General features: G+C 38.2%; 3 protein-coding genes across 19 annotated transcripts in view; 1 reads left to right on the forward strand and 2 right to left on the reverse strand.

Annotated features, from left to right (window-relative positions):
* DHX16 (DEAH-box helicase 16) overlaps positions 1-4,508 on the forward strand; it is a 15,566-nt gene extending 11,058 nt beyond the window's left edge. The window contains exons 13-20 of one of the 2 annotated variants that reach the window (XM_074264806.1): positions 1,886-2,026; positions 2,164-2,326; positions 2,429-2,547; positions 2,697-2,764; positions 3,088-3,250; positions 3,345-3,506; positions 3,759-3,932; positions 4,282-4,508. In XM_074264806.1, the coding sequence (XP_074120907.1) occupies positions 1,886-2,026; positions 2,164-2,326; positions 2,429-2,547; positions 2,697-2,764; positions 3,088-3,250; positions 3,345-3,506; positions 3,759-3,932; positions 4,282-4,410 (1,119 nt within the window). In that variant the 3' untranslated portion in view covers positions 4,411-4,508. Of the gene's footprint in view, positions 1-1,885; positions 2,027-2,163; positions 2,548-2,696; positions 2,765-3,087; positions 3,251-3,344; positions 3,507-3,758; positions 3,933-4,281 lie in introns of both variants that reach the window. The other variant, XM_074264805.1, reaches the window with a different exon arrangement.
* On the reverse strand, positions 1,689-22,445 carry C4H6orf136 (chromosome 4 C6orf136 homolog). The gene is made up of 7 exons (XM_074264842.1): positions 21,925-22,445; positions 20,206-20,274; positions 6,457-6,858; positions 6,068-6,156; positions 5,211-5,411; positions 5,006-5,075; positions 1,689-4,905 (listed from the first exon to the last, which is right to left on the reverse strand). The coding sequence occupies exons 1-7, from the start codon at positions 22,303-22,305 to the stop codon at positions 4,786-4,788; spliced, it is 1,332 nt and encodes a 443-aa protein (XP_074120943.1). The 5' UTR covers positions 22,306-22,445; the 3' UTR covers positions 1,689-4,785.
* ATAT1 (alpha tubulin acetyltransferase 1) overlaps positions 6,722-24,189 on the reverse strand; it is a 24,524-nt gene continuing 7,056 nt past the window's right edge. For 3 of the 16 annotated variants that reach the window (XM_074264824.1, XM_074264822.1, XM_074264826.1), the window contains 3 exons: positions 23,804-23,899; positions 23,207-23,289; positions 22,567-22,954 (listed from right to left, as the gene is read on the reverse strand). In XM_074264824.1, coding sequence (XP_074120925.1) covers positions 22,608-22,954; positions 23,207-23,289; positions 23,804-23,899 — 526 coding nt within the window. In that variant the 3' untranslated portion in view covers positions 22,567-22,607. Of the gene's footprint in view, positions 6,859-12,151; positions 12,255-22,566; positions 23,290-23,803; positions 23,926-24,189 lie in introns of those variants that run through there. The other 13 variants (XM_074264827.1, XM_074264825.1, XM_074264831.1 and 10 more) reach the window with 11 other exon arrangements.

Here is a 24,189-nt window from a genome sequence, read left to right on the forward strand (position 1 = left end):
TTTTTTTTTTTCCCTAGATATTATCACACTATTTTGCAATCAGTAGTCTTAAGTACTGCCTTCCTTGGGATTTTGTCCTGAAAGTGGGTCAAATAAGTTTTCTCAAAACTCATGCTATAAATCTCTGGTATCAAATTCAAAAAGAAACGGGAACTGGCTGGCTCTTTGTGGGCTTCCCATTGACTTTCAATATTTAATGCTATGTTTTATTATATTTTTATTTTGTTAAACATTTCCTTTTTATGTTTTAATCTGGTGGCCATGTTTGACACCTTTGCTGTAAGTCACTATGAAATTGACCTAAACCACTGTGTTATTTATACTCATCATGTAGCTGGAAAATAGTCCTACAAGCTAACAGAATTTAACTTTCTATTGGAGGATAACACTGCATTTCAACTTGCAAATTCTGAAAGACATCTCTTCCTGTTGAAGGAGGAATCATCATTTCTTCCCCCCCATCCCCATTCTCCAACTCCCCAACCTCAATCTGAGAGTGAGCACAGAAACCTGCAGTTTCAAAGTCACTGGTAGTGGCCTGGGGTAGTAGAGACAAAATGAATTATGAAAAGGACAAGAATGGAAATAAGCTTAGCAATAAGCAATCAAATGAGGAAAATTGCTATTTCAAAAGGAAAGCAGACCAGCAGTCATGGTTACCTCATCATAGAAGGAAGGGAGGACCTTTAAGGTGAAGATGATTTGGTGTCTGAGAAGAAAGGGTAGTGTTGGTTGGGGACCAAGATAGAGGGAACAAAGGAGAGACAGATCTCTTTCCATGGCTTGGTACAGATTAGGCCTCAGAACTCAGAGAAGGAATAATTTGTAAATAAATGGTCTACTTAATCTTCTAGTGTGTGTGTGTATACAAACTAGACATTGAGGGATCTGAGGAAATAGATGACACAGTAACTGCCTCAAAAAAGCTGAATGCCTTACCTAGAGACAGGGCACGTGTCTCTAGTGTGCAAGCGCATGTGTAGGGGGCACACACATGAAAAGATAATCGACAAAATATCAGAATAGAGATCACTAGGCTGAGTATGTGAGAAGTAGGGTTGGAAGGAGTATAATTTGGATAGAGAAGGTGTTCCAGGTAGGATGCAAAATCTCTTGAGGAAAGGCAAAGTAAGCAACAGAATATTCTAGTTTGGTTGGAATATGAACAGTGTTAAAGAAATGAGAAATAAGATTGAAAAAATTAAGATTGGGGTCAGATTGTAGAAAGCCTTGATCTAGGCTTTTTAGATTTTATTGTCCTGGACAATGAAGAATTATGAAAATTTTTGACCAGAGAAACTTAATGAATATGGTGTTTTACAAAGATTAGTCTGCCAACAGTACAGAATAGATTCAAATGGGTAATGTCTATGAATTCCCTTTTTCTTCCAAAGTCAAAATGTCCCTCCTCCCCCATGTCCTCAAGTCAAATTCACCCTTGTTCCTACATCTGATCTTGCACTATTGTAACAACATTTAACTGTGACCCCAACCTGATATACTACACTAAATATCTACATCTCCTGTCTCTTCTCTCTCCTCAAACATAGCTTTCAGGGTCTACCTGAACATTCCTTAACCCATCAGTACCTTGCAGCTCATTTCCCCAAATACCATGGTCTAACTTTTATCCTATATTTATCCTTCCAACCTATTTTACTCTGGATATTTAGGTAGGAAACTAAGAATTAAAATTTCACAAAACTTTATTTAAAGGTGAACAGCACATTGGTCAGTGGAAAAAAGATACAAAGGTAGCTTAAACAATCACTGCCCCTAAGGAGCTTACAATCTAAGTAGAATGAATAAAGTGGCTGAGATAGTGTCTCTGGGTGGGGTGTAGTTAATCAAGTGGATATCAGGTGACTCTTGTCTTCTTTCACAGGTGGTGGTGGCAACAAACATAGCAGAGACATCTCTGACCATTGAGGGAATTATTTATGTCCTGGACCCTGGTTTTTGCAAACAGAAGAGCTACAACCCCAGAACTGGCATGGAATCCCTCACTGTCACACCCTGTAGCAAGGTCAGTACCTTGAAGCAAGAGCACATGAGGAAAGGGACACTTGGCCCTAGGAAAATTCAAGGGAGAGGGATTTCTGGAAGAAAAGGGTAGTGAATCACCTCCACCTCTTAAAATTCTTTAAATTGTTCTTCCTTTAGGCCTCTGCTAATCAGCGAGCTGGCCGTGCAGGTCGAGTGGCTGCAGGGAAGTGCTTTCGCCTCTACACAGCCTGGGCCTATCAGCATGAGCTAGAGGAGTCCACAGTACCAGAGATCCAGAGGACCAGTTTAGGCAATGTTGTCCTATTGCTTAAGAGTCTGGGTGAGCCGGATGTAGTCTCCGAAGGGGTGGATGAAAAGGGGAGAGCTGAAGTTAAGGCCAGAATTCTGGGACACAATCTTAATTCTCACCTTTGCTTTTCAGGAATCCATGATTTAATGCACTTTGACTTTCTGGATCCCCCACCCTATGAGACCCTACTGCTGGCTCTCGAACAGTTGTATGCTCTTGGAGCGCTCAACCACCTAGGAGAGCTCACCACGGTCAGCAAAGATGGGAATGGAAATGGGTCAGAGATCAGAGAAGGAATGGGAGAGTTATAGGATCAGAATTGAAAGGTGGAGAAAGGTGGAAACTGTGGATCAATCTGAGGGTTATGAAAGATGGACCTTAAGTGTTTCTTTTCCCTTAGCCTGGCCGAAAGATGGCAGAACTGCCTGTGGACCCTATGTTGTCTAAGATGATTCTGGCATCTGAGAAGTGAGTGACCCCACTCTCCTCTGAAGCATGTTTGTATCTACTTCCTTCTATGTATTTATTCTCATTAAAACTGAGGTGTATACTTTCCCCAATACTATGTATTACACACCCTAAATAGGAACACACTTTTCAAGTTTCACATAGTTTCCTTATCTGTAATTCAAGTTGGAACTTTTATTCCTTAATTGTCCTCTACATTTGGGTTTACTGGCATTATTCTCCTATTCTGGAGGCAAAGGCCCTGAAGTAGAGTTCCCAACACATAATCATCTTTTTGGGGGATTGGAAAAAGGATCTCAGCTCTCCTTCTCTATTCACCTCAGGTATAGCTGTTCAGAGGAGATTCTCACAGTAGCTGCCATGCTATCTGTCAATAACTCCATCTTTTACCGTCCCAAGGACAAAGTTGTTCATGCTGATAATGCCCGTGTTAACTTTTTCCTGCCTGGTGGGGACCACTTGGTGCTACTAAATGTTTATACACAGGTTGGTAGAATTGGGGAAAAGGAGGAAAATAACAGCTATGAAGACATCTGGTCTCAGTATGTTCCCAAACTTTCCCTACTTTTGTCTCCTCTAGTGGGTTGAGAGTGGTTATTCTTCTCAGTGGTGCTACGAGAACTTTGTACAGTTGCGTTCATTGCGTCGAGCCCGAGATGTACGAGAGCAGCTAGAGGGGCTTCTGGAACGTGTAGAAGTTGGGCTCACCTCCTGCCAGGGGGACTATATTCGTGTCCGTAAGGTCAACTTTCCATTGATCACTAATAATGCTGTCTTCCATATTTATCTTCCAGTAGTCTTAAGCAGAGTTTTCTTAGGGTATTCTAAGAGGCTGTTGCGTATAGGATTTCCTCTACCCTATAAAGCTTTTATGATCAAGCTTTGTCTGTATCTGTTTCCTGACTTATAAACAGACTTATTTTCCTCTTTATTGGGGTGGTTGGAAGCGATGAAGGAACCAAATGGTTAGGTTTCTCTTGTGCCTCCTATTCAGGCCATCACTGCTGGCTACTTCTACCACACAGCACGCCTGACTCGAAGTGGGTATCGCACAGTGAAGCAGCAACAAACTGTCTTCATTCATCCCAACTCCTCTCTTTTTGAGGAACAGCCACGTTGGCTACTCTACCATGAACTTGTTTTAACAACCAAGGAATTTATGAGACAGGTAAAACCATCAGATCCCTTTCCCATGATTGTTGTCTCTCAAGTAGGCATATGGGAGGAGCCCATCATCCCAGTTGATTTTTCTTGCATTTTAAGAAAAGGCAAATATCTATGGGACCTGTTCAGAAATTCAGAAAGGAGACCCTTTTGGGTTAACTCCCATCTATTGCCTTCTCAAGAGCAATTCCATTAAGATGTAGAATCACAAGAAAAACTAGATCGTCTAGGCTCTGGTTGTTGAGGACTAACGGCAATGGCCCCAGTCTTTTTCTAAAAATGTTTTAAGTTTCCTGAGGAAATTAGAAATTAGTGTTGTGGGATTTTCATATTCATCTTCCTTCTCTTTCCAGGTTTTAGAAATTGAGAGTGGTTGGCTCCTAGAGGTGGCTCCCCACTACTACAAGGCCCGGGAGCTAGAAGATCCTAATGCCAAAAAAATGCCCAAGAAAGTTGGCAAGACCCGGGAGGAATTGGGTTAAGGGAACTATCTTTCCTTTAATCCCTCTAATTTCCTTTGTACAGATTTTTCTCAGTTTTTTTTAAATGTTTCCTGTTTATTAAAGATATTGAGAATTTTTATATTGGGACTAGTAGATAACATGGTTCACACATGCAGAGGAGTTACATTAAAGGTTTTTACATCCTCATTTAAGTTTTAATATGTACAAGTTAAACTACACAGCATGAGATGGAAAATGGGTAAGAAAGAAAAATGGGGAGTTATGGATGAGGAGATTAGGCCTGCTATAGCCTCCCTACAATCCCATCCCCTTGTGCATAATAATGTGCTCAGTGTAGCCTCTAGCTCCCCCAGAGCAAACACAGACCTATGCCCAAGTTCCCCTCATCCTTATTCAGGGCTTAGGACACAGATGTAAGCTAGCTTCCGTCTCTGGCTCTACCAAGCCCAGGGCTCCCAGGGCTCCCACCAGCAGCTTCTTGACGGGCATTGGAGGTGAATGTGAGGGCATCAGCTGGAAAGAGGGGAAGAGGAGGAAAGATTAATGTTGAGGGGGTAGATGATGTTAATGTTAAGAGTGTGTGTAATATACCCCACCACGAGTTCAAACTTACTTTATCCAGGCGATGACGGTAAATGAGGCCTTCAGAATTAAGGTAGAAAGTAGAATAGGCATCGTATGTCCTATAAATAAGAAGAAGCTCAATGAGTATTGGGATGGAAAGCTAAATTTATAGGTTTCTGAAGGAATAAGAACCTGGGAGAATTGAGATAATTGGAACTAGAAGCTTAGCTATTTAGGTTTTCCATTTCCCTCACCGGTAAAGCTCATCCTTATCCCGGCGGTAGAAACGCAGGAAGAGGAGATGAGTAGGTAAACCCACAAGTCGCCAACGTGCCTGTAGTGTCCAGTCTTCAGGGTGTTGGCTCAACCTAAGAACCTCCAGCTGTAGCTGAGCAAAATAATTCCAGGCCAGGAATCGGCAGAGGGTCAGTGATAGAATGTACCACGTGCGGCCTCTAGACAAAGAAAAGTACAATAAGTTAGGGACTGAGCCAATCACTGAGAAAGTATAAATGACTATTTCCCCTAGAAATAGAGTTAGGATAAAAAGTATGTGGATTAGCCTTTAGAAGAGAATGGATAAGTTAACACCTACTTTGGGATGAAGGAGGAGGCACAAAGGAAAGGATCAAAGATGAACTATACCTCGCAAAGATGGGATGAAACTCTCCCTTTGCATGTGTTATCAATTACAAAGTGCATAAACATTTGATTTTTCAGTACAAAAACAAGTAGATAGGATAGAAATCAACATATTACACATGAGGAAATGGGTTTGGAGAAGTTAAGGGATTTGCCCCAAAGTTACCACACTACTAGGCAATAAGCAGAATCTAGGTCTTTTGACACTTGTGCATTCTATTATATTTGGTTAAATTTTGTAGGACATTAGATATTTTGAAGAGAACAAAAAGAGGCAAGGCCTGGTACCATCAATCACAGTCTGGAGTTAAGAAGGAAATAATTTCCTTGGGGAAAGAGTATCAGAAAAAAGGAGAAACATCTAGGTCCAAAGACTGGAAGAAACAAAGGATTAGACAGTAAAGGACATTCTTGAGGGATTCCATATACAAGGACCCTCCATCCCTCCCTACCAGCATCCAGGTCTCACTTGGTTCGAATGTTCAGGATCTCATTGATGAATTCCACATCAGATGAGTAGAGGTTGTAATCATGGGAGCGAAGAAACAGGTTGGGGAGCTACAAGAAGGAACCAGGTCGATTTAGTTCTAAAGGTCAGGCTTCTTGTCCTAGCCACCCAATAGCTCTCCCAAAACCTACTGGTTTTTTCTATTTATTTATTCACCTTCCTAAAATCATCCTTTCACCATTCCATCTTCTATTTCCCCAATCTGATCTAATAAGAACTTATCTATTTGAAAATGTACATTTAAGAAATAAGACTCCCCTGCTTCATAACTCAAAAGACCTTGACATCTTAAGGTTTGCCTAAACCCCACCACCCTCTATACATAAAGTAATCCCTTTCCCCTGACTCACCTCCTGCCTCAGTTTCTCATGCATGACAGCTAGGTGTTCCTCCATGCTAGGGTTACCTGATGAAGTGGCAGGAGCAGGATGAGCACTTCCAGGGGCCCGGAATGGGATCAGAGCCCCAGGATGGGGGCAAGGCAATTCCTCAAAGAGGCTTCTAAGCCCATCTAGGCAACCCCCATGCAATTCTGGCCCTGGCCCATCTTCTCCCTTCCCAGAGGGAAGACCCATCCAGGGTGATATGAAAGCTTGGGCCTGAGGAAGGGGCTGTTGGGGAACTTGGGGGAAGAGCTGGCTAGGAGGGAATGAGAGAAGAGGGAGCCGGAGATGTGGAGACGCTGAGGGAGGAGTAATTGTTGGTGAAGTAAGCCACAAGGGTAGGAATGGTGGGGCCTGAGGGTATTGGTCCTATGAGGAAAAGAAAAGAAAAGAAAAGAAACTGGTTACAAACAGAGGAAGTTGATTGGAAGGACAAATTTGTTTTTTTCATATTTATCCATTATATGAGACTACTCAGCTCCCTCAACTAAAGTGGGCCCAAAGGCCAGCTATATTTCAGAGAGAATTATTGAGAATCAGATGGAAGTCATTACAGACTAAACTCAATAGAGTTTACTTCGTCCTGCTTTTTAATTCTCACTGCTACTATAGTAGATATTCTTACTACCTTGCTTAGCCTATTCCAATAGCTTCCTTGAGCTGTATTCCTTCCCACTTTCTCCCCTCCAAACTGTCACACTATTTGTCAAATTATTTTCCTTGTATACAAGTTTGGTCAATCCTCTGCTCAAAAACCTTTAGTGCCTCTCAGTTTCTTGAATGAAGTTCAAACTGCTCTTAACTCCAGTGCTATGACTTAGCTTTTTGACTTCCTTCCACATAAAGCCTAGCAACTCAACATTAAAGTTGTGTGGTAGGAGCTAGGTAGATAGAACATTTTAAAAAGACCAAAGTCTCAACCCTTATATTCTGTATAAGATACAAACATAACTTTAATACACATTAGATGGTGTACAACCTGAACTGTGAGGCTCAGGATGGGAGTGGGGTGGCTGGTCATCAGGGAAAATTTTCATGAAGGTGGCACTTAAAGGACAATATGAGTTCAAGATGTGATGATGGAAAGGGAGGGTATTCTAGGCATTAGGAAAAGTGTAACTAAAGCAGAGGCATCAAACTATTCATGCAGTATCAGATTAAAATGTAATTAGGAAATGTTTAGCAAATAAAAACATAATACATAACGTTAATTTGTGGTTTTGTAAATCAATATGTAGCTCTCTGGCCAAAGGACCTTTCTATTGATTTGGACTCTTGGTTTAAGGTTTAAACCAAAGGACCTTGGCTTCAACAGTGTAGTATTGTGAAAAGAATGCTATATCCACAAAGAACCTGGGTTTGAATACGGACTCTGCCAGGCCTGAAACGTTAGGAAGTTATATAACTTCTCTGGGCCCTAGGTTCCTCACCTTAAAATGATGGAATCAGATTAGATGACATTAAGGTGAGTTTCCTTCCAGCTAAAAATTTACGATCTTATGAGCATAAAATGATATAAGACAGCTGGAAAGGTAGGATGGTGCCAGATTAGACATAATTGAAAGTTTAAGAAAACAATTCTAACTTTAGTCAGGAGCAAAGGAGAATGTCTAAAGATTTCTGAACCAAATTAAATTCCTAAGAAAGAATATTGTGATAGCAATATGACCATAACAGGAGAGAAGAGTTAATAGGGAAAGTTCAGATGGGTGGGTGGTAATGAAGACCTTATACAAGAAACTCTGTACTGTGTAGAAGAAAGACAAAAGAGGATATATAAAGATGAAGTAGTTTACGGGATTTGATAAGTAATAGAGTATGGGATATGAGTGTGTCAGATAATAATTCCAAAGTCACAAACATGAGAGTCATCCTTATAACAGATTCCATAAATCAAATAGAGCAGATTTAAGGAGAAAAATGTTTAGCTTGATTTTGAGTTTGAGGTCCAAAGGAACATTCCACTGAAAAGGTCTTAAAGCTGGAGATGCAGGTTTAGCACTCAGAAGAGATAATGGGGAAGAGGGGTGGATAGAGAACAAGAGCAGGGAAAGGGATAGGATGACACTGCAAAATATTTATACAATGCTTTTTTTTTAAGACTTGCAAATTGTTTTACATATATTATTTCATTTGGCCACGTTATCTACATAGAGAGGATTAAAAAGAAGCTATGGGAGTAACAGCTACATAAGAAAAAGCATGTATGTTGAAAAGCAAATAACCCAAAGAAAGATTTAGGAAAAACTGACTTTAGGCAGGAAGAAAGGACAAAAAAATCAGGAAGGAAACAGATAGGAGAAGGAAGAACAGAGTATAAACTTTTCGAAGTCAAAATCAGGAAGATTAGGCAGTAGGAAGGAGTCAAGGTCTTTAGAAAAATATGGGTGAATTTCTTTTTAAAAGATGAAGGGGCTGAGGGGATTGAATTTGACTATTAGATCCTGGAGAGAATGGTTCAGAAAGGCAGACATAGTAAATTGTTTTTATCATTTTATAAAATAATTTGGAATTGGGGCTTTAAAAAAAAAAGTTTAAAAAATGTGCATGTTTTGGAAAAATGTCTTCCTCCCATTGGTAGGTTATATCTCAAGGAAATAAAAGACAGAAATAAAGCTTCCAAATATGCTAAAATAATCACAGAAACTTTTTTTTTGGGGGGGGGTATAAAAGAACTAGAAATATAACAGATGCACATTGGCTGGGATTATAGCTAAATAAAATTTATGAACTTTTATGAAGGTTCTGTGAACCTACCATATATCATAAAAAAAATATAAAATTTAGAATTCACAGAAATATGACAAAGAAACCATATGAATTTATATGGAATGAAATATCAAGAAAACAATATACATGGAAAGAACTAAAAAATAACTAAATGCTATGAAATTATAATAGCAAAATGGCCCAACGAAAAGATAAGCAAATGAACCTTTTTTACACTTCTTTGCAAAAGTAGAAAATGACATGGCTATGGAATAATACATATATTATCAGACTTGGTTGTATATTTTTTTGAACAGATTTTTTTCCTCTTTTTTTATTCTTTGTTACTGTGGATAGTTTGATGGGTAGGGTTTGAGGGAGCAATATATTTGGAAATGAAGGTGTGATATCTAAACAAAAAAATAACAATTTATTTTAAAAAATAAAAAGTTCCTTGTTAGAGAAAGTAGTTTCAGTAAAGTGGTTGGGGTTGAAACCAGATTATAAAAAACAGTAAGCAAAGTCCCGGGAATAGGTATAATTTTTTTCAAAGTTAACAATAAAGAGGATGAGGAGAGATTTCTTAGTGAACATTTATTAAAGTGTATCTGCCAGAATTATTACATGTTAGGCACTGAGTAAAGAGACAAAATGAAACAATCCTTACTTCAAGGGCTTTGTATTCTATTGGTGAGAATCAACATTTACACATAGAAGTATATACAAAATAAATACAAAGTAATTTTTTTGGGGAAAGATATGAGCAGTCAGGAGGGGGAATGAGAAAAGGTTTCATGTAGAAACTAGCTATTGAGCTGAACTCTGAAGAAATTTAGGAATTTAAGAGGAAGGGATGAAGTGTTGGTATGTTCTACACATGGGAGATACTCTATGCAAAGACAGAGAGAAGAAAGACTGTATTGTATGTGAGGAATAATACTGGACCAAAGGGGATTAATGTATAACAAGATTAGAAGTGTAGGATGGGGCCAGGTTATGATGGAAATTACCAAATGGAAATGTATTTTATCCTAAAGGCAATAGAAAACCATTGAAGTATATTGAATAGAAGTTTATTGACATGGTCAAGCCTATGCTTTAGGAAAATCATTGCTAAGTTCCTTTTAAGAGAAAATACTTGAAGAAGGAATTAGAAACTTAACAGTAATTGTCCAGATGAGAGATGAAGTCCTGAACATATAAGTAGAGAGAAAGGGAAGGATATAAAGAAAAGTTCTGAAAGTAGACTCAAAAAGACTTAGCAACTGATTAGACATGGGGATGATAGGAGTCAAGGAAGAGACTGAGATTGCAAATTTGAATGACTGGAAGTCTAGTACCATTGACAAATACAGGAAAGATCAAAGAATAGATAGTTGGGGGGGGAGAGAGGAGAAGAAGATCAATAGTCCTGTTTTGGTCATGTTTGAAAGTTAGAGTTTGAAATAAATTCCATATATCTAGCTGGAAATGCCCATAAGGCAAATGGAGCTAAAAAGAGAGAAAAAGGTTGGATATATAGCTATAAAGATAATTAGAGACATGAAAGTTGATGAAATCACCATGGGAGAGAATGTAGAAAGATGAAAATGAATATAGCTATGGAATACAACAATAGTCAGAATGTGATAAGGATATGATCCGGCAAAGAAAACTGAAAAGGAAACAAAGAGACAGGAGGCAGGTATGCCAAGTAAACTCAAGAGATAAAGAGGACTCAGGATGAAGGCAATCAACAGTGTCAAATGTTGCAGAGAAGTTGAAAAGGATGAAGAGTGAATAAAGGTCACCAGATTTGACAATTAAGAAATCACTTGTAATTCTGGGAGTAGTTTGAAATGAGTGATGAGGTAGGAAGTCAGAATGCAAAGAACTGAGAGGTAAGTGATAAAAGTGGAGTTAATGAGAGCAGAAATAATTTTTTTCCTAGAAGTCTGGATGTGAAAGGGAGGAGAGATTGGATGGATAAGGTCCAGAACAGAAACCATTTTTTAAGACTCAGGAAAAAAAAATAGATGAGATCAGCCAAGAGCTATTTTAGTAACAAGTAGTCTCAAGACACAATAATTAATTCCCCACGCACCTACCAGCAAAGCCTCAAAGAAAAACACAATTTGGACACAAGTTCAACTAGAATTTTAAATAAGAGTTTAAAAAAAAACAACAACAAAAATTTATTTTATAAATAAAATAAGAGCACTAAACAAAATAATTTAAAAATTTGAGAATGTTAGGACAAAAACTTAAGAGACCTGAGAACAATGAAAGATAAGAATAGGGAAGAGAATAGAGAAGAAATATAAACCTTAACCAAGTAAAGGACTCCTTGAAAATTAGAATGCATCAATTAGAAGTTAATGAATCTGAGTCAACAAGAAATTCTGAACAAAGTTAAAAAATTGGGGAAAAAAAGAAAAGTGAAAGATATTACATAAAAAACAGATCTAGAAAAAAATCTTAAATCAATTAACTACTAAAAGTCACAATCAATAAAAAAGCCTAACTAGTCTATTTTAAGAAATCATACAAGAAAACTGACCAGAGGGGCAGCTAAGTGGTGCAGTGGATTGAGAATCAGGAGTACCTGAGTTCAAATCTGGTTTCAGACATTTAATACTTCCTAGCTGTATGACCCTAGGCAAGTCACTTAACCCCAATTGCCTCAGCAAAAAAAAGAAAAAAGAAAACTGACCAGATCTCTTGGAACCAGAGGACAACATAAAAACAGAAGCAATCTACCTTTTCTGAAAGAAACCTCCAAATAAAAATTCTCAGGAACATGATAGACAAATGCAGATTTTTCAGATCACAGGGAAAATATGCAAGCAACCAGAAAGAAAGAATTCAAGTGCTAAAGAAGCCACAGTCAGGATCATACATTAGCATAAAGAAGAGGAGACCTTGGTATGTAATATGCCAGAAAAATATAGGCTTACAACCAAGAATAACTTACCTAGCAAAGCCAAGTATAATCCTACAGGGGAAAAATGGATCTTTAATGAAATAGAGGACCTTCCAATCATTCCTGATGAAAAGACCAGAACTGCGCAGATACTCTGAAGTGCAAAACATAGGAGTCAAGAGAAAAATAAAAAGGTAAATATGAGCAAACAATTATAAAGGATTAAACAAGATAAATGGTTTCTGTTTCAATATAGATCATGGTATATATCCTCTCAGAACCCTGTTATCATCAAGGGTCATAGAGGGTATCTATTTAGACAGAGGGCCTGAAAACAATTTCATTAAGTCTTGATGGTCTTAAAATAAGAATGGGAAGGGAAGGAACAGTGGGAGAGAAATGAGAGGAAAATTATCTTACAAAAGCGGGGTGCCTAAGTTAAAGTCTATACAAAGGAGGAGGAAGTTGTTGGGGTGGTGGGGATATGGGTGACACTTAAACCTTCCATTCTCATCTGATCTGATCAAAGCAAAGAATACCTACACATAGCCTCATAGTTAAACAAGGAAATACATTTTTCTGATTGTTGCATATCTGGAGAGAAGAGCAAGATTTTCAGTTTTGTGTGCAATATCCTTTTTTTTATTGTATTATGGGGTAGAAATGCTTGTTTTGTTCCACGAATTGAAAATAAATACATATATATATATATATGTACATATAAAATATATTTGTCTTTATATATATATATATATAAAGACAAATATATTTTACCAAACAGGAAGAAAGGAGAGAAAAGTGAGAAAGAAATAAAAGGGAGGATAGATTATGGGAAGGATATGTCCTTAGCAAAAGAAATTCATTTCAGTTGATTCTGTGACTTCATTGGGATTTTCTTGGCAAAGATTTTCTATTCCCTTCTTCAGCTGATTTTATAGTTAAGACATTGAGGCAAACAAGGTTAAAATGACTTTCTTAGGGTCACACCCTGGATTTGAACTCATTTAGAGTAGTCTTCCTGATTCAGGCCTGGTATTCTATCCACTGTGCTACCTAGTTGGAATATATAAAAATATTCAAGGTAGATCATTTAATGGTGACAACTAATTAGAAACTGAAGGAGTATCCATCGAATGAAGAAAGCTGAACAAGTTTATAAATGTGATGGAATAACACTTTCTTTTAGAAAGAAAGAAGCAGAAGGATTACGGTGGAGACATGATGGCAAAAAAAGGGCGGCAATTCACCTGAGCTCTCCCCAAAAAACTTCAAGTAATGCCATAAAACGATTCCTATAGCACTAAAACACATAAAAGGGTGAGGTAAAATCATTTCCCAGTCAAAGTCAACTTAGAAGGTCAGCAGAAAAGATCTGTCCTAAGTGAGTGAAGAGTAGAACATTGTTCAGTGCAGGCCTTGCTAGTACACCCCAGCCCCAGCAAACTAGAACAGGCCTTAGAAGTCACTGAATAAGTAATAGCAGCAGCAGCAGCAATTTTTCTTTTCTTTTCTTCTGAAACAACATTTGAACTCAGGTCCTCCTGACTTTCAGGGCTGGTGCTCTTTCCACTGCACCACCTAGCTGCCCCAGCAATTTTTTCTAGAGTTCTCAGTCCACAAAAAGCAAGGGGTGAAATAACTAGTCAAAAGGAGATTATAGGGGTCTCTTTGCTAGCACAGAACTAAGACTCTGTTGCTTTATCCATACTTTACCAGGTCTTAGTCCTGGAAGTCCCCAGATTGAAGAGGAGCATTAGGACACTAGAATTTGTAATTATAGTAGAGTGGGGACACTCAACAGTTCCAGGATAGAAAAGAGTGCTTGTGATGTCTCCCAGAGGATGGGCCAGGAAAGTAGTAAATATATCTTTCCTTAGATCATATCATCTTGCAAAAACTGATAACTTACAGGTCCCTAGAAGTATCTCTGAAAACAGCTGCACAAAACCCCTCAAGCTTAGGACAATGCTCCCTTCATTCTGGCAACAGAGCCCTACTTTAACAAAAGTTAAGAGTCAAGAAATGGTTTGGAAAAATGAAGAAACAACAGAAAAAAATTCTATAGTCAGAATTTTTTCTGTTGTTTCTTCATTTTTCCAAACCATTCTGACTATAGACAAGTTAAGTGACAAGACTTGGTGACAAGTCAAAATCAAAACACAATCAGGAAAAAACAAGTCAAAGCTCCTCCATCCAAAGCCTCTAAGAAAAATATGAAACTATTTCAGACCATAAAGAACTCAAAAAGGATTTTGAAAAGCAAGTAAGAGAGGTTGAAGAAAAATTAGGAAGAGAAATATGTGCTATAAAAAAATCATGAAAAACAAGTAAACAATGTGAGAAACAATACATGTTTCCATAGCAGGAAAAAAACAAAAACAAAACTGGAAGTCTGGAACTAGAAGTAGTCCAGAGAAGGAGAACTACTGAAACCAATTTCAGTTTACCTGAAACCTGGTAAAACTAGACAAAATTAGTTGTGTAGTTTGTAAAAAAAATTTTTCTCCCTTTCCCCAAGCCCTCCCCTAGATGGCAAGTAGTTCAAGATATGTTAAACATGGTAGAAATATATGTTAACTCCAAATATACATACATACTTATACAATTATCATGCCACACAAGAAAAAAAGAGAAGCAAAATAAAATGCAAGCAAAAAAGAGTGAAAATACTATGTTGTGAACCATACTCGAGTGTAGGTGTAGATGGTTCTCTTTATCAATGAACAATTGGAACTAGTTTGAACCATCTCATTGTTGAAGAGGGCCACGTCCATCAGAACTGATCATCATATAATCTTGTTGCTGTCATGTATAATGATCTCTTGGTTCTGCTCATTTTACTTAGCATCAATTCATGTCTCTCCTCGCCTCTCTGAAATCATCCTGTTGTTCAGAACATATTCCATATTAACATTCATATGCCATTATTTTAATGGTCATGCAATGTAAGGACTGGAAAGGGATACATATTAAGGAATCTATATTGTAGAAGGATTCGGAAGAATGTTAATCTAGGAAGTTATTGGGGAGATGGGGAAGGAATTTCACAGCTGGGATCAGGAATGAAAGACAAATTCTTGCTCCTGAAACTGTGTGTAAGTTCATTTTGAGTTTTCACATCTTTCCTGCAGGAATGTATTAAAAGTTTAAACTGCTTCACTTATTCTGAGGTTGTTTATTTATTGCACCCTTATTTGAGGTTCAGAATTTTGTTTCCAACAATAGCTTAGTAAAGGAGACACAAAAAAAATACTAAATAACAACTTAAACAGACAAGGTCAAATGTTTTTTTAAAAAAGCAAATGAGAAGAATGCCTTAAAAAGTAGAATTGGCCAAATGGAAAAGAGGTTCAAAAGTTCCCTGGAGAAAATTATTTTTTAAAAATTAGAATTGGGGCAGCTAGGTGGCGCAGTGGATAGAGCACCAGCCTTGAATTCAGGAGGACTGGAGTTCAAATCTAATCTCAAGACACTTAAGACTTCCTAGCTGTGAGACCCTAGGCAAGTCACTTAACCCCAGCCTCAGAAAAAAAAAAAGAAAAAATAAATAAAAATTAGAATCAAACAAATAGAAGAAGCTAATAACTTTAGGAGAAATAAAGAAACAATAAAACAAAACCAAAGGAATGAAAAAATAGAATATAAAATATCTCACTGAAAAAACATGACTTGGAAAATAGATCCAGGAGAAGGTATAATTGAATATGATAGGATGAAATCTAAAAAAATAAAATTAAGGGGTGAGAGGGGAATGTAGTAGAAGAAAAGGAAAGAAAGGTAGAATAGAGCAAATTATCTCACATAAAAGGGGAAGAAAAAAAAATTACAGTGAAGGGAAAAGGGAGGAGATGAGAGAAAGTGAATGTTACTCTCATCAGATCTGGTTTAAAGAGGAATAACATGTATAATCAATGGAGACTAGAAATCTATCTTATTCTACAGTAAAGTAGGAAGGAAAGAGGGTAGGGGATGGAATTGGGAGAATGAGTAGTCAGAAGTAAAACACTTTTGAAGATGGATAAAGAAAAAGGAAAGAGAAAAAACAGGGAAGGAAATGGGATGTAAAGAAATACAATTAGCAATAGTAACTATGAAAAAAATTTAAGCATGATTCTCTGATAAAAACCTCCTTTCTAAACAGAGAACCGAGTTAAATTAATTTTTAAAAAGAGCCATTACCTAACTGATAAACAATTAAAAAATACAAATTTTTCAGGTGAAGTAATCAAAATTATAGCCAAATTAAAAAGTGCTCTAACTCATCGTTTGGAGAAATGCAAATTAAAACAATTCTGAGGGATTACTTCATACTTGTCAAATCAGCTAATAGAACAGAAAAGGCAAATAACAAATACTAGAAAGGTTGTGAGGAAAATGAAACATTTATGAATGCAATGTAAGTAAAGTTATAAACGGATTCAATCATTCTGTTGAGCAATTTGGAACTATGTGTACCCTTAAGACTTAATACCACTAACTAGGTCTGTAAAATCAGAAAAAGAAGGTATATGTATAAAAATTATTTATAGCAGCTCTTTTTTGATAGCAAACAATTGGAAATTGAGGGAGCTATCAAGTGATTATGATGAGTACTATTTTGTTATGAAAAATGATGAGCAGGATGCTTTTAGAAAAACCTGGAAAGATTTACATGAGCTGATGCAATAGACTATAGACAAAGTAACAGCAATATCGCGAAATGAACATCAGCTGGGGATGACTTAGTTATTGTCAGTAATACAATGATTCAAGGCAACTCTGAAGGACTTATGATGAAAAATGCTATTCATCCCCAGAGAAAGAATTAATGGTATATGGACACAAACCAAAGCATACTTTTTTTTTTTATTATAGCTTTTTATTTACAAAACATATGCATGGGTAATTTTTCAACACTGACCCTTGCAAAACCTTCTGTTCCAAATTATCCCCTCCTTCCCTACACCCCCTCTCCCAGATGGCAGGTAGATCAATACATGTTAAATATGTTAATGTATATGTTAAATGAAATATATGTATACATATCCATACAGTTATTTTGCTGCACAGGAAGAATGGGACTTTGAAATGGACATTTTTTTTTTTTTTTTTTTGGCTGAGGTGATTGGGGATAAGTGACTTGCCCAGGGTCACACAGCCAAGTGTTAAGTGTCTGAGGCCAGTTTTGAACTCAGGTGCTCTTGACTTCAGGGTTGGTGCTCTATCCACTACACCAACTAGATGCCCTTCATTTTTCTTGAAGTTTTTTTTTTTTTTTTTGTCCATTTTCTTTTACAACATATTAGTCATGGCAATATTTTACATGACTACACATATGTAACCAATATTGAACTGTTGCCTTCTCGATGAGAGAAGGTGGTAGAGAAAGAGGTAGAGAAAGTTTTAAAAACAAATAAAATCTGTTCTAACATATTAAAAGTGGGGGAAATAAAACACTAAAAAAAAAGCTTTTAAAAAATTAATGAATCACAATTCCAGATGACTTATGACGAAACGACACCTACATCTTGATAGAAAGGTAAAGGACATTAAGAGTACAAAATGACTACTTTTTTGGACAATGCCCATTTGGAAAATTGTTTTTGTTTCACTATGTACGTCTCTGTAATAGGGGTTTTGTTTATGCTGCAAGATTGGTACTTACATTTCTTTGGTTATCCTCTATTTCCCCAAATTAGACTTTTTGACTGAAGGGCAGAACTATGGGGTACAGGCCTCTATTTGGAGTTTTTCCTCCCAATTTCCTTCCTGCCACACTGGTTTTAGACTTTATAGAACCTTCTACCATGCCCTAACAGCTAGCAACTTCTCTCCACATCATCTTCCCTTTTAGTTTCCTTTTTTGTCTTTCCCAATTAGACTGTAAGTAAGCATCTTTATGGATAGGGTTGTGTTTTTTTTTTTTTTTTTTTTAATTTAATTTTTATCCTAGTGCTTAGTACAATATTGACACATGGTAAGTACTTAAATGTTTAGAACTGATTTTCTTTCTTTCTCAAACAATTACAAAAGACTCAACCACAATTCCAAAAGACTGATACTGAAGAAAGCTACTCACCTTTTGAGAGAGTGGTGATAAACTCAAGATGAAGAATTAGACATACATTTTTACATGGCCTATATGGCAATTTGACTCAGAAAGAAACGTATGTTTGTAGACATTGAGGAATAAACCATTTGAGAAGAAGAGACCAAATGCATGAGAAAAAATAGTTGACTGGGCAAAGGCAGATGGGATCAAAGTCACATGTACCACATATGTGACTTTCCAAGGCTTACAAAGTGCTCTGCTTGAGCCCCACAAATTATTACCCCCTAATTCCAAAAGGAAAAGTTGAGACTAAGAGAATAGAAATGATTTGTCTATAGTCACACAGTTCATATACATTAGAGGCAGAATTAAGAACTCATCTGTGAGACTCAAGTCCTAGCATTCTATCCAATGGGCTGAGTTGTCTCAAGTAGCATTAACCTTAGTGAGTAGGAATATTTCTTTTCCTATGAAGACAAGGAGGAAGAGGGAGTGATACCCAATTTTAGGTAAAGAAAAGCACTAAGAGGGCTTATTCATATGGTCTCAATCTTCTCAAATTGGAGATTCAAGTCATCAGCTCCCTAAGAATAAAGAGGTGGATTGGGAGAAAAATAGGCTTGTATTATTTAATACACAATATAAAAAATGAAGTCAATAAGTTATCTGTTTATGCCTAGAAAATCTGTTTATTGAACTGCTCTACCATACTTTATTCTGCCCTCAGTTATACAGGCTTTAAAGCTCAAATGCTTTAAATAATTATGAAGGTTCTCTTGAACCTCCAAAAGGTAAAACCCCCACTGTCTCTTTTATGCATGTTATTTTGTATTACATTTACTTGTATATGTATCCAATTCCACTAACATATAATTGGCTCTGTGGTGAGAGAATTCATGTATTATATTTAAACTTTGTATAAACTCCTAATCAATCTGACAGTACTAATTTTGCTGTTAAAATAGGATTAGACTTCAAGAAGTTTCAATGCTTCAAACATTTGCGCTTTGTCAGTCTATTCCTTCCTTCATGGAAAGAAAACTGTAAACTTAGTGACTTAGTGGGATCTGTCTGACTGCTGTCTGAAAAATTTTGAAGATGGCTAACTTAATAAGTAAAATTCAATCATATATCTCCTTTCCTTCTCTCTATCCCTTTCTCTCTCTCACACACATTAATCCGAAATGAAATTAAGTGATGTTTTTCTTCTCTTTCCTCCTTTACCACCTTACATACAAAGGACTATTTCCCCAAAATGTAAAAGTTTCAAGGCACTTTTTTCCTTCTAAGCTTATAAGTTTCTGGGAAATAGATTAGGTCACAGCTCGTTTCAACAATTAAATGATTCAGACCAGTTCCAATGGTCTTGTGAAAGCCATCTGCACCCAAAGAGAGAATTGTGCACACTGAGTGGGATTCACAACATAATATTTTTGTTGTTTGCTTTATTTTTTCTTTTTCATTTTTTCTCTTTTTGATCCAATTTTTCTTGCGCAGCATGACAACTGTGGAAAAATGTATAGAAGAATTGCACATGTTTAACATATATTAGTGAGGGGAAAAGGAGGGAGAAAAAAACTGAAACAGGTTCTGTAAGGGTGAATGTTGAAAATGATCTATGCATGTTTTGAAAATTAAAAGCTTTAATAATTAAAAAAAAAAAGTGCTAGAGAAGGAAAAAAAAAAAGCAACTAGCACAATATTCCATATGTCCTCAAGGAAAAAAAGAGATAGTTACAGAATAAAACTAGCAACCAAGTTTGACTTAAATTCACATCTCCTTTTCATAGATGTTTTCTGTCATTCCACTTATAAAATTCAACATTCACTAAACACCTACTATGCTTGCTACAAAGCACTAACCTAGATGATTCATTAAAAGGGATAAATGAATGAATGAAAACCAAAAAAGGTCCCCAGGATTAAGATTCTTAGATTTTACTGAAACAAAATGCAGGTAAATATAATGTCTCTTTTACGGAGAGAACTGCCCCTCATTGCTAAGGAGACAAAGACCTATGTCCTATCTCTTTTCTAGGCAACTTTAAGACTTAAAATCAGAGAAATTGCTGACCTGTATTGTTAAGGAATTTCCTTTCCAGAACCTCCCTGTGCCAATGAAATCACAGGTTTCACCCCATCCCTGTAATGCAAAGTAGTTGTAATAAATAATGGGAGAGGGATGTAAAAAGAAGCCTGTATAAGAAGTTGTCCTTGTGTGGAACCAAGAAAGCAAACTTTATATTCCAGAAAGTGCAAGTGAAGAATCATTGTGGGTCAGTCTGGGAAAAATCATGGAGCCGGGAACTAGGCTATGATTATGTATGGGAAACTGAGTTGTGTCAAGTTAGCTGAAACATATATGTAAGGAAGTAAGGTAAATTAAATCTGGAAAGAGCCATTAGCCACATTATGAAGGTATTTAAATGTCAAACAGGTTTTTTGTTTTGTTTTGTTTTTCCTATTTTATGTTACAGGCCATTGACGCTTCTTGAACAAAGAAGTGATGAGCTGCTTCAGGGAAAAGTTGATAATTCAAGTGAGAAGATCTACTGAGGAAGTAGAAGCAACAAGACTTGGTAAATGCTTGTATATTGGGATGGGAGGCAGAAAGGAAGGGCTGATAGTGGTAAGGAAAGAGGAGTCAAAGATGACTCAGAGGTTGTGAACCAAGGTGAATGGAAAAATGGTAGGCCCTTGATAGCTATGAGAAGATAAATATATTTCAAGGGAAAGATGAAAAATTGTTTTGACCATGAGTCTGGGATACCTTTGGGACATCCACGTAGAAATGTTCAGAAAGCAGTTGGTAATTGGGCCTGCAGTTACAGAGAAATAGATAACTAGTACAAGTACTTTCCCTGAAAATATCTCCACAAATTGAATTGCCATGTTTTGAGGGCATCATGTAAGTGATAAACTGATGGAGAAGGGATTCCTAAGGGCTAGAGTCTTAACCACTAATTTTGGAACGTAAGTCACAAAACCATCAAATCAACTTAAAAAATGTAATTCAGTTCGGGACTGTAGAACTGAAAAGGCCCGTCCGAATTCATGCATAGGATGGAGGAGTAAAGGGGAAGAAGTGACATCAGGTCAAACTAGGGCTGTGAGTTGCTCATCTGGAGAAAGCAATTTGACAGTTTTCCATTTTAAACAATTTTTATTAACTAAGCTGCGAAATTTAAGTTTCCGTCGACGGAAAAATGAACTATAAACTCTCTCTAAATTTCAATGCCCTCTGGCAAATATTGGAATGCTCAGTTTCGGAACAGGCTCAGCTTTAATAAAGCCTTGTAGGGAGGGGTGAAGAGTCATCTTTTTGGGTCAGAATACAAAGATTCCGGGGTGTACTACCTGTAGAGAATGTCTCACTTTTGCCTGGAGTTGGTTTGCTAGACCCTCCAACCATTCTCAAACTCCACGGTCCTTCCGCCCTTCAATTCACCTCCAAGTTTCAGGTAAACTCCCGGATGCAAAGGGAGAAAGTGGGCCTGAGAAACCACCACATGTATTCCTAAACTACTTGAGAAGTCACTCCCTCGCGAATTCCACGAGACCCGCATTCCTCCATCAGTTGGGTGATCTATGGAACCCCAGTGTCACAGAGGTCCTCTGCTCCGGGAAGCCGGCGTGGACGGGAGGGAGGAAGGGTTGAGGGGAGTTGGTCGCCACTGCGCTTGCTCCCTCTGCTCAGAGGCGCGCACCGCCCAAAGCGAACAGCCCGAACAGCCACAGCAGCAGGAGTGCTTGCGCAGCCCTTTCTCCTTCCCCTCCCCTTCCTGTCCCTCACCTGAGGCCGGGCCTGGTAGGCACGGAGGCAGCGGCGGAGCCTTCGGGCCGCTCCTCGGCTTGGCTGGTACATTATTTTCAGGAGTGGGGAAGCTGTCTCCCCAATACAGCGTCCAGTATCCTCCGCAGACTGAGCTCGCCCTGAAGCCGGCTTCGTGAAAGGGAAGGGGGGAAGGGGGAAAGGTGAGGAGAGGGAAGGAAGGAAACGGACCACGCGCCTGCGCACTATAGACTCCAGAGGTAGCCGGCAGTGAGACAGGAAGAGCGCCTGCGCTTGGAGAGAAAAAAAGTGAGGGTTCTTCGCACTGCGTTTGCGCGAAAGGCTAACGGGAAGAGGCCAGGTGACTGTGGAAAGTGTACATGCGTACTGGCAGAGGCACATACTCCAGTACACAGCGCTGGACCCCAGGCGAAAAAGCAAGCAAAAATGTCAAGCTAAAGAGGAAATTAACGAACCACTACAAAAGGAAAGCCTGAGATACCGGGGTCGATAGAGACGACGTGAATGTAGATGGGACTAGGACTAATTTTACTTCTCTCCGATTTTACATGTGAGAACACTATGGTTGGAAATGTCACCCGCCAAAAAGTCGATCCTGACCTTATAATGAATCTTCCCAATACATCACACTGAAATCCAGACTCCTGACCACAGCCTTTAATATTAAAAATAAAGTCTTCTATTTAAAATACAATTTGAACATCCCCAGTGGATGGGGAAAGGAAAGATGCCCAACTCCGATTGACCGACTGATGTTCCCCAAGGGCTGGGCTCAGTATTTCTCCAAGGAGCTGGGCCAAAGCCTCCTGGCCTTGGGGGATTACCCAGTGAGGGACGAAAAGAGGGCCCAGGTTACCATGGCCTGGTACTTCGGTGCTCCTGGAGGTATCGAATGAACCTTGCGTTGACCATGGACTCCCCCAGTCTCCACAATGGGACTGGGAGCTGTAGAGCCTGTGGAGGGGCGGAGGACCTGGTTCCCCCCCCATCTTGCTCCCCTGACACAACCTGCTGCCCCTTGTTGGTACATCTGTTAAGGTGGGATGGAGAGGAGATTAAAGCATTACAGAGATGCTCATGTGAGGAATCTGGGGCCAAATCCTTGAAAGTATTAAGGGCAATTATAGTTATTTAGAAATAAAGGAAATTTATAAGAGGTTAAATGGGACAGTGGGAAAAGGGCAACTAATATGTGAGATCAGCTTAGAAAGTCAGAAGATGGGAAAGGGAGAGTTGGAAGCATATATTCAGGATTATGTGAGCTTGGCAAGTCAGACCTCACCTATTCTCTGTTTCCTGTTCCCTCTTCCTCTGTTCTTGATTGCCTGTGGAAACAGGGTGTGTGTGTGTGTATGTGTCTGTGTGCTAAAAGAGAAAGGGAGTGGGTATAATGTATAATATACTTGAAAAGCATGATGAGAATAGAAAAGAATGTTAGAGATGAAAAGGCCTTATAAATCATATAATTTAACTGCTAGGAAATTCTAAGGATTCAATCAGTGGAAAATCGAGATCCCAAAGGTAGGCAGATTCTAGACTGCTACCAGTTTTAGGAGCAGTGATTCAGAATTGTAAAGACCTTAAAGGCCTTTCCATATAATCTAACCCCTTCATTTTACAGAAGTGGAATTTTGGACTGAGGAAGTCACCCACCTAAAAGAAATTAGGGAATTAATTCACCTAAGTCACATAAAGTGACAGTCAAACAGTGACAGAGGTAGGATTAAAATCCAGATTTTCTGATTTCAAATCTAGTGTTCTTTCCACCGTGCCATAAGGAGAGCCAGAACAGATATAATTTGGAGAAAATCATGACTATGTTTAGAACATAGTCTTTTGATTCCTAGACCAAGATTTCCCATAATGTCCTGCCACTTACCTGTTTTGGGACTTGAGGAATCTGGCTCCCCATATCGACTGTAACTGCAATTCTGGGCCACCAGTCCTGGGGTTGATCCCCTGTAGAAGAAATGGGCTATGGGGGAGGTAACAGGAAAGGGACTGAAGGATGGAAAGATGGAGTGAGTAGCAATAGAAGCTAAGGGGAGCTATAGAAAAAAGAAAAATCAAGAGAAGGCAATCTAGCAATGACCAGTTCTGAGCTTGTGGCGGACTTAGTTTGTTAGCTCTTAGAGTAACCTCTGGGAATGTTGAAATGAAAAGAACCTAAAGTATAGGATCTTTAGGAACTGAGAAATGCAAGTGGACAGAGATAAATCAAGAGGGCTTTTTATGGGATATAGAAAATATCACAGACTTGTGGAC

This window comes from Sminthopsis crassicaudata, chromosome 4 (genome assembly GCF_048593235.1).
Source record: "Sminthopsis crassicaudata isolate SCR6 chromosome 4, ASM4859323v1, whole genome shotgun sequence".
NCBI lineage: Eukaryota > Metazoa > Chordata > Mammalia > Dasyuromorphia > Dasyuridae > Sminthopsis > Sminthopsis crassicaudata.

Excerpts from the sequence above, each read along its gene's own strand:
- C4H6orf136 (XM_074264842.1), bottom strand. The coding sequence starts at position 22,305 with ATGTGCCTCTGCCAGTACGCATGTACACTTTCCACAGTCACCTGGCCT. Across the intron at positions 6,859-20,205 it reads GAAATTCCTTAACAATACAG|GACCAATACCCTCAGGCCCC; the intron begins GTCAGCAATTTC and ends TTTTCCTCATAG. Across the intron at positions 4,906-5,005 it reads ACCGTCATCGCCTGGATAAA|CTGATGCCCTCACATTCACC; the intron begins GTAAGTTTGAAC and ends CCCTCTTTCCAG.